General features: G+C 47.7%; 1 protein-coding gene across 2 annotated transcripts in view; it reads right to left on the bottom strand.

Annotated features, from left to right (window-relative positions):
* Positions 1–10,036, bottom strand: part of CYFIP2 (cytoplasmic FMR1 interacting protein 2) — a 127,529-nt gene that overhangs the window by 96,744 nt on the left and 20,749 nt on the right. For both annotated transcript variants that reach the window (XM_010855284.1, XM_010855283.1), the window contains exons 4-8: positions 8,228–8,305; positions 6,618–6,719; positions 4,199–4,380; positions 2,292–2,388; positions 1,186–1,314 (exon numbers count right to left, since the gene is read on the bottom strand). In XM_010855284.1, coding sequence (XP_010853586.1) covers positions 1,186–1,314; positions 2,292–2,388; positions 4,199–4,380; positions 6,618–6,719; positions 8,228–8,305 — 588 coding nt within the window. The remainder of the gene's footprint in view (positions 1–1,185; positions 1,315–2,291; positions 2,389–4,198; positions 4,381–6,617; positions 6,720–8,227; positions 8,306–10,036) is intronic.

Here is a 10,036-nt window from a genome sequence, read left to right as displayed (position 1 = left end):
GAGGATTAAAAGCAGGCAAGAGAAATGAAGAGCCTGAGAATCTGATAGCAGCATGTAAGGATGATTGGTGAAGTGGGGTTTAGTAACCTAGTTTGTGGAAGCAACAATTCTGGGCAGAGCTGTGGTAATTGCCTGGACATAGCACTGGTATGAGAAAGGCTGCTGAACTCTGGGTGACTTCTCTGAATTTCTGACTGTGCAGAGGAAGCCAGAGTGAATGAGTCACAAAGCCACACTCTCCTGCAACCTTCTTTGAGATGCTATGGAAATGTAAAGAAGGGAACACCAACAGGGTTGGTATTCTGGAAATAAGAGGCAACATGGAGGGGAAGAAAAAGTCAAATCACCAGGGGAACTCTGAAAGGGAAGAAAGAAATTAAAGAGGTGATGCAGTGTGTATAAAGAGTATGGAGAACGTTATTCATTTCAGTGCTATTGTTTTCAGAGAGAAGTTAGAAGTAACCTAAGCAGCTAAGGATAGAATAATGGCTAAAGAAATGGGAACTCATCCATACAACATTATTTAAGGGCTGCATGTTATTCCAAATGCACTTAATGAAATGGGATAAATAATACACATACATAATTTATGTAAACTGCATATGTTGAAAATACATCAGCACAGGAAAAAAGAGAAAGATAGACATCAAAATGCTAAAAGTGTTATCTCTGGGTGGAAAGATTAAAAGAGATTCGATTTTTTAATGCTTTTCTGTTCAGAATTTCTACAATGATAAACATCACTTGATAATTTAAAAATGAAATGTGTAAACTGATGAGACAAACATGACCGTTTTGACAAAATATAGTAAAAGCTATAAGATTTTGCCTTCCCCTTTAGGTTGGCAATTTTCCTCTAGGATGTCTGACTTAACAAGAGTATGGACATAAAACGCCACAGAGTTTCAATGCACTTTAGCAAACAAATACCAAGTGATAGGGGATTTGTTAAATGATAATGTTCCCATAAAATGAAATACTAGGTAGCCTTTAAAAGTCACATTGTAGACATAGCCTTAATGCTGTCTAGAAAGGTGTACACAGCATATCAAATGGAAAAAATTGGTTACAAAACCTTTTGTATAGTAAGATCTGCACTCATGCTTAAGCAAGAAGAAAGAAACAACCTTTTAAAATGATTTTAAATAAGAAGGAGGTGAGGGGGTATGACCGAGGGAGCTGTACCTTGAGGAGCATGTGCTTCTCACTGGGGGTCAGATACATCTTGTTCTCGTAGTAATCCACGCAGATGTTGACAATGTCGGCCAGCAGCTCCTCGTAGCCTGGGATCACTTCCAGTTGCTGGTGGAGACACTAAACAGCAGCGCCCCCCTCTGGTTAGCCCCTGTCCTGCATCCTCCTCACCTACAGCACCCAGGATGGCTCACTGCTGGGCCCTGGGGCAGTGCACGGCCTTGCCGACCACATCAGGTGGAAGGGAGCCTGCAACCTCTCCTCAGTGTCTACAGTGGTTGGTCAGAGCTGCCGCACATCACCGAGGGCAGGGGCTTGCCCCTTAGGGGCTTCTGTTGTATTTCCTGGCAGTTCTCATGGTTAGAAATGCTTTATCTGGCTGAACTAAAAGCAGTTCAGCTTTATAGCAATCAGCCTGTGGTCATCTCAGCTTAGTTTTGAGGGTGTGTGTGGACTGAGCCCCAAATGTCTCCAAGGATGATAGTGGGAAGACCCAGCTCAGTGGAGGAGAAATGGGCCAGCAGGCATCTCCCAGTACAGGACTCGGCAGTACAAAGACATTTCCTGTACAAGAAGACCTGAGGTCTCCATCCCAGGCCCCTTCTCTCCAAAGGGACACACCGTTGAGTGGGAATATCCTGGGAAAGCCATGGCGGTAACTATAACCGCATCTTATGTCCTTGTCTGTTAAGCTCTACATGCTATAGTATCTCATTTATTTCTCACTGCAATCCTAAACAGTCCCATTTTACAGATGAGGAAACGGAGGCTGAGACCTTGCCCAAGGCATCATAGTAGGGCAATGGAGGGTCCAAGATGAGAAAACAAGGCAGTCTAACTCCAGAACCCAAGCTCTCAACCTATACCAACCTATACCGGGGCAGAACACTGGCTAGATTTTCTAAGGACAAACTGCAGAGGGTGAAGGGGCCGTCTGTGGCTGGGAAGGGACACTTAAATCTGCAGTTTAAAGCTTGAGCAGAGCAGAGGGGACGAATGATCTGGGCAGAGCTCCTCTGCCTGTGGGTCCCCCAACCTCCAGGCCCCAGCTTGCGTCCCAGGACACCGGGTCAGGACTGACATAGGTTTGCCATCACCTGGGTGATCCTGTTGTGGTTGGCCAGGAACATGGACAGGTTCTGCGACTCCTGGATGGACTGGGGGTCAGCCATCTTCCTCAGGAACTGCGCTGCCCTGGACAGGGTGGTGTAGAGAGGGATGCTCATGAATAGCCGGCCTAAGCCGGGCCTCAGCTCCCACCTAACCCAGCCGGGCCCTGCTCCCAGCTAACCCAGATACACTATCCCCGAAGTTGCAGGGCTCTGAATGGCACAAGTGACTCTAACATTGAAGGAGAGCCTGTTCTGGAGTCATTTCACTTGGAGCTGTTTGCACCCCTGTAATAAGGGTACCTGAAATTAAGAAGCAAGAATGCACTGAAGCTCAAAGACTAGGCAAGTTTAAGGGTAGCTAGCATGCCATCAACCAGCCCAAGGGGTAAGACCTAGTGAAACGGGCATCCTGAGCCTTGCAGTGACCTCCAGCAAAACTACACGGTACGTCATGGGGAAGAATCACAAGCAGCGGAATGTTCTGTTTTTTGGGTATTATGTTGCTTATAGGAAAACCTCAATGTTTCTAAACATTGTAGGGAAAGCAAAAGTCTACTTAACCTGGTGGGACTGAGGGGATGATGGGTGTGGGGAACACAGCACGCCTTGAAGGGGGGAAACCACTGCCCTGGGACTTCTCCAGCCTGGCCTGGAGGTGGAGCTGGTGCAGCCCGTGTCACCAGGGACCGTGGAACACGGACAAGACACAGCAAGGTCCCAGCCAGTCCCCAGAGCATGTCAGCTGTGACCATGATGGCAGGAGTTGGCCAAATCTGGGGAGAGTTTGGGGGGAAGACACTGTACCATGAGCTGTCTATGGAATCTCTGTGAAATTGCCATTTCTGAATGGGGCTCTGTCTTCTGGGTACTGACAGGTTTCAGTTCACTAAGGAGGATAAAACAGTGAGGATCAGTCTGTTGTCTGCTTTCTCCGGTTACCTCGGAGCCCCAGGAGGAGGTGGTTCAAGGACAGGGGCCCTCTTCATCACGACACGGCAAACTCTTCCCAAGACATATGTATGGACACCTTGGAGCTTATTTGAGCCTCAAGCAACACAGGTGGATTTGCTACTTTCACCTGCTCTCCCCCACTTTGGGGTGGCTGTATACACATTTCTGGAGAAGAATGACCGCCCCCCACTCTCAGTCCTTTCTTGTGAGCTGCCATTGACCCTCAACTGACCCCAAGGGCGAGCACCGCCCCCATCAGTACCACGCCAACATACTCGTACATAGTATCTGATGGAGGGATCGGCACAGGACCCAGGCTGAGGCAAGGACAATCCTTCTTGGGGCTTTTGCAAAATATTTGCAAGGAGCTGCATCCTTTCCTTCCTTAGGAACTGGGGTTGCTATGCTGACTGGAGGGACGCTGCTGGAGGCCATACAGGGCATGAGCCTGAGAATGAAGCGGTCACTGGGGAAAGCTGAGCTGAGAGGCAGAAGGAACCAGATCAACAGCATCACCTGAGTACCTGGATCAGGTAGACCAGGACTTTTCTGTTCTGGGAGCCAACCCAGTTTCTTCTTTCACATGAGCAGTTTGAACTGGCTTTCTGATTCTTGCAGAGAATGACTCCTGTGACCATTTTAGGATTATATTAATCATAATATAATCTCAGACTGCATGAGACACAGAAAATGCTGCTCCACTGGTGGGGTAAATGAGGATTTGATTCCACCTCGAGATAGAAAACCCTGCCAAGACCCAGTTCTGCAAAGCTCAGCTCTGTATCTTACTCCTTAAGCTGCAAAAACAGAGGCAGACTCAACCCTGCTGTGTCTGTGGAGTGGCTAGCTTGGTTCTGAGCCTGTTAGGAGGGCTCTGTTTTCTCTCTCCCACAGGCCGGCTGCCTAGGAAGATGGGGCGGGGGAGGGAGAGGAGCCCTGACCTCTTGTAGGCAGAGTGGTCGTTCTTGACACTGCACTTCATATTCTTCAGCTCGTCCAAGACTGCAAACATGTTGATGAACTTGCCCAGGGTCAGGAGGTAGGCCTCGGAGACAAAGTCCTTCCTCCGCTCGGCATGGCATAGTCGCTTCACCTCACTGCAGAACCGCTCGATAGCTTTGCGCTGTGGGCAGAGGGGCAGCGGGTTAGGACTGGGCAGCCTGGTGGGGCAGCTTGCTGAGCTCCCTGGTGGGGAGCTGGTTAAGGCTCCCTGGGGGCTCTACTCAGAGCCTGGACTTTTAGAGAAAGGCAAAACTGCCCAGAGGTCTTCCTCAGAGGAGTCCTGAAATCCTAAGCTGATTTCTAGAGGGAAGCCCAGAACCTGTCCCCAAGTGAGCCAAACCAATGAATTTATTCACCCCCTCCTTGCTGAGAAAGCTGCTATCTTGTCATGTGTGATTCCTAGCACCTAGGACAGTGCAGGCACCGGACAATTAGTGGGTAGCAATGGACAGTGAGAGGGACACTCAGAGAAAGATCTCCATTCATCCAATAGATGCTATTTATTGAGGATCTCCTATGTGCCAGGCATCATTCTTGGCCCTGGGGTAAAGTGGGGAACAAAACAGAAAAAAAAGTCTCTACCCAAAGGAACTTATATTCTAGTGATGGGTGACAGAAAACAAAATATCAAATAAATTCTCTATATCAGAATGTGGTATGAGCTGTGGAGAAAAATAAAGCAAGGAAAGGAGATAGGGAGACCTTCAAAGACCAGATCAAGCCACTTTCTCCTTCCAGAGTGTAAGTCCAACAAAATTTTGCAGGATGATGGAAATGTTCTGTATCTGCACTGTCCAACACAATGGCCACTCATCACATGTGAGTACCGAGCACTGGAAATGTAAGTGCCAAGGAGGATACGCATTTTACATTTTATTTAATTTGAATTCAAGTAGACGGCCATACATGGCTACTGGCGACTGTACTGGACAGAGGAGTTTTCGATTACTCTATAGCCTCCCTTCTCTAAATACATCTTGTCAGGAGGCCCTCAGTTTAGTACTTACTTCATTTTGGGTAGTTTTGCTCTCTTGGAACTGTCTTCCCAAAGAGCTTTTAGGCCCCTTGAAGGCAGGTCCATGATGCTAATAACAGCATCTGTGAGTTAGTAAACCTGCTCTGTAGCAAGGGCTCTACAAATAGGGCTCTTTACTAATGGACCTTATTTATCCTTAGAGAAAACCTGTGAAATGGGCATTCTTTCCAGAGGGTGAGAATATTGAAGGTGTCAGAGGTCTGAAATGACTTAAGGTCCCAGCCAGAAGGTGGCAGAACCCTGGCTTGCTCTGCCTTCAAGGCTCTATCTGCATCTTCCCCACCACTTTCAGGAGGCCAGCACAGAGCTGGGCGCAGGGCTGAGCCTGGGCCAGTGCTTGCAAGTCTACTTCTGAGGCTCATAAACACATGCAGAACACATGGAGGGCACAGGGTGCATGGCAGGGCTCCCACCCAGGCACAGGGTGGGCTTAAACTGCTCAGCCTGCATTCCTGAATGGCTTCCAACAAAACCACGATAACCAGCTTGCCCTCTTACCTGTCACTCACAGGAATCTTTGGCCATCTTTTTTCTTTTCCTCCTTTAAACACTTGCTCTTCTTGGCCTCCCAGCTGGTCTCCCTGCTGTTACTCTTCTCCCCTCACCTCCACTCCCTTGCCCTTGACACCTGCCCCTCACCTCCCATCCACTAGCCACATGGCAGCAAGAACGTTGTTTCAACAGTCTGATCAGATCATGTCACTGGAAACCTCCAACAGCTTCCTGTAATGCTTGAAGAAAATCTGTGTTCTTTTCACAGCTATAATGCCTATATGAGTGAGTCCCTGCTCACCTCTCCAACCTCACATTTTCTCACTCACTCAGCTCACTATGCAGCCTCCTTGGCTTCGCTCCATTTCTTAAACCTGTCCTGCTTCTTGAGCTTGCAGGGCCTTTGCCTCTGCAGTTCCTTCTGCCTGGATCATCTGCCCCTGGTTCATCACCTGCCCGCCTCTTTCACATCATACAGATCTCAGTTCAAACGCTACCTCCCTTGAGGCTGGCCCTAAAGTTCATCCATGTCGCAAACACCCTCCACGCCAGAGGTTTGCTAATTGCACTTTATTCACAGCACATGTTCTGTTGGGTATTGTTTATGGTCAGTCTCTCCTCCCACCCAAAATACTCTCCTTTGCCCACTAGGATGTGAATTGTATGGAGGGAGGGTGCTTGTCTGTCTTGGTCACCCTGGGGTGGGTCAGGGGCACTGGACAGTGTTTTGACGAACGAATGAAGATCACGGCACAGAAATCCAGACCCTTGTGTCTAGAAGGTGGGGGCCTTCTCAGTTGTCCTGGCCCAGACCCACCCCGACCCCTCACCTGAAAGTACATGAACTTCATGAGCTTGGTGACCTCGGGCTCCAGCACTTCTACCGTCTTCTCATAGATCTCTACTCGGTTGGGCTGCTCATTGCATTTCACCTGCAGGGAGACAGGGGGTTTCGCACACCCTGGTTTGCCCAGGCAGTCCTGGTTCACACCTGCTGTCTTATTAATAGGGCCCATTTTCACTCTCGAATGCACTTCATTTAGGATGAGAAGTGATATGGTGGCTACACAGTGAGAGGAGGCTGGGGCAGCCCTGATGAAGAGTGAGCGCTTCTAGGCAGGACTGCTTCCTAGACATCGGCTGCAGGAAGGAAACCAGCTGGTCCGGGAACAGAGCCCTCCTCCCCCACAGTCTGTTCTAGGCCCCCGCCATGTGCTGTACGCAGGTCTACATTCATCTACAGGGTCTCCCTCCTTCCATCTTTCCCTCAGTGCTACCCCAAGGGGGCCTCTGCCAGATTCTAAGCAGGGAAGAACGTTCTGTCCATGTCTCTGAGTGCACTCGGGGCAAAGCCCCTGTGCACACCCGGGCCCAGCGAGGAGCCCATTTTCTCTGCCCAGGGGTTTTCAGCACATCAGAAGCACGTGGCAGGTGTGTTCACAGCATGTGCACACAAGGCTGCTAACAGGTCATCGACACTGAAGAGTCAGCAAAGGGTAATAAACACAAGGACATTCTTCACACTGTTGTTTAGAAATCGTGGGAATGGCAGCACGAGCTAAACATCCACTGGTCAATGATTAAATGGATAAAGTATTAATACGATGCAGTATCATTAATGTAACCGTTAGGGCTGATGGGACAGATCTCTGACCTGACGTGGAAAGACTGCTACCATAAATCTGGGTGGAAATAGCTGCAGGAAAGTAAGGGTAATTTAATCCTGTTTTTATTGAATAAAACACAAAACTGTGTGTGTGCTGGTGTGCCCATATATAATACAGGTACAGAGACTCTGAAAGGGTGTGAACCAAGCTGCTAGTAAACAGTTCCCTCTGGGGGTTAGGACTGTGAGCAAGGGAGAGGAATGGTTTCTGTTTACACACTTGGGGTTTGTTGCTTTCGTGATGGTGGGACCCATGAATATAATATGATAATGATAAAAATACTATCTGTATGTGTTAACATGAAAAAAGTCAGCTATAAAGAATGAAGTGAAAAAAGCAAGTGGCGGAACCATATAAATAAGAAACAATGTGCTTTAGTAAATGACAATAATTTACAAAATAATAATCAGAAATATTCATGTTGTTGGAGGAGAGTCAGATGAACATGCGGCAAAGGGTCCACAGTGATTACGCTTTGGTGGGAGGTGGCGATTTGGGTGGTGGAGGGAGGGGGTGAGGCTGTCTTGCTTTCTGCTTTACACCTTTCTGCAGTGGTTTGGGTATTGTACAGTTAGCATATACTGCTTTCAAAATGAAAGGATAATGAGAAATTGTTTAAAGTTGGTGTCAGTTTTATGGGATGCTCTCTGCATGTGTTCAGTGAGCCCCCTTGGGTAGGAGACTCTGCTTCACGCCCTGTCGCCTGGACAAGGTCAGTTACCTGGACGGGGGTGGATGGAGGGAGGAGCCACCCCTTGTGGTGCAGGACTCACCTGGGGGATGGCCCGGGAACAGCTGCGCCAGGTGTACAGCATGACTGCATACTCGTGCCCTTCCTCCAGCATTTCATTCTGAAAAGCAAAACACGCTCAGCAGGGAGAAAGCACTCCAGGGCCACGAGACTTCTCAACAGCTCCCCTTGCCTCCACATCCTTGGATTCACAGTGTGGTCTCTGGACCAGCAGCATCAGCATTGCCTGGTGGGGTTGCTTATTAGAAATGCAGAGTCTCAGGCTCTTCCCTGGGCCTTTGGGATCTGAATCTGCATTTCAATAAAATCCCCAGGGAACTCTCATTCCCCGGTGCACAATAAGTTTGAGAAGCACTGGCCTAAATTATCCTCATCAGTCACCCCAGGGCTCTATCAGCCCGACACACTTTTCAAAGACAGACAGCTACCTCAGAAAGGTGGAGCAGACCCACTAGTTCCAACTGCAAAAGCTGTCCCAGACAGCAAGAAAACAAGCAAGCAGCCAAAGAGTATGCACAGCAGGTAGGTTGAAAAAAAAAAGAGTAAAAATTATGGAAGTATATTATTGTGTGGACTTCCCTGGTAGCCCAGTGGTAAAGAATACGCCTGCCAATGTGAGTTCAATCCCTGGCTTGGGAAGATCCCCTGGAGAAAGAAATGGCAACCCACTCCAGTAGTCTTGACAGGGAAATCCCATGGACAGAGGAACCTGGTGGGCTACAGTCCATGAGGTTGCAAAGAGTTGGACATGATTTCAAGATTAACCACAATATTACTGTGTATTGAAAAATACCTTGGTGGAATATATACCAAGACTGTGAGGAGCAAGCTCTCTGTGGGGCTGGATAAATGGGAGCTTTCACTTTTCGTATCACACAGCGCTATAATGTTTGCATTTTAATAACAGCCCATGTTGCTATTTCATACACAGGAAGATGGTTAAGATCAAGATTAAGATTTTTAAAAATAATACAGAGCAGATGGTAAAATTAACAACAGCATGAAAATTAAATCTGATTACTCACCTCATCTAGTAACTGCTTCACCTAGTAACTGCTTCAGTGGAAAGAGCCCTAAACTCAGGGTCCAAATATCAGGGCTGAAGTCCCAGCTTCACCACTTCCTAGCCCTTTGGCCTTCAGGAAGTCACTTAACCTAAAATTCTCCATTTAGTCATCTGTATAATGATGATGACAACAACCTCAGAGAATTTTGTGAGAATTGAATAGAATACAAACACACGATTGTGGTTTAGTCGTGTCCGACTCTTTGTGACCCCATGGACTATAGCCCGCCAGGCTTCTCTAAGAGTCCATGGGATTTCCTAAGCAAGAATACTGGAGTGGGTTGCCAATTCCTTCCCCAAGGGACCTTCCTGACCCAGGGATCAAACCCACCTCTCCTGCATTGCAGGCGGATTCTTTGCTACTGAGCCACCAGGGAAGCCCACAAAAATACATACACACTAGGCAATCTGTAAAGAGAGTTTGGAGTATTACTAGGGAAAAGATAGTCTGGCAGTTCCTCAAAAAGTTAAATCACAGAGTTACCATATGATCCAGCAATTTCACTCTGAGGTATATACCCAAGAGAAATGAAAGCATATGTCCACAGTGAAACTCCACACTTGCTCACAGCAACATTATTCTAACAGTCAAAAAACAGAAACAACCCAACTGTGTCCATCGATGGATGAATGGATAAATAAAATGTGATGTAGCCGTGCAGAGGAATAGTATGCATCTGTGAAAAGGAATGAAGTACTGATCCATGCTACAACATGGACGAACTTTGAAAACACTATGCTAAGTGAAAGAAGGCAGACACAAAA

This window comes from Bison bison, unplaced genomic scaffold, assembly GCF_000754665.1.
Source record: "Bison bison bison isolate TAMUID 2011002044 unplaced genomic scaffold, Bison_UMD1.0 scf7180017864363, whole genome shotgun sequence".
Classification (NCBI taxonomy): Eukaryota; Metazoa; Chordata; class Mammalia; order Artiodactyla; family Bovidae; genus Bison; species Bison bison.
This window is presented reverse-complemented; position numbering and strand designations above follow the sequence as displayed.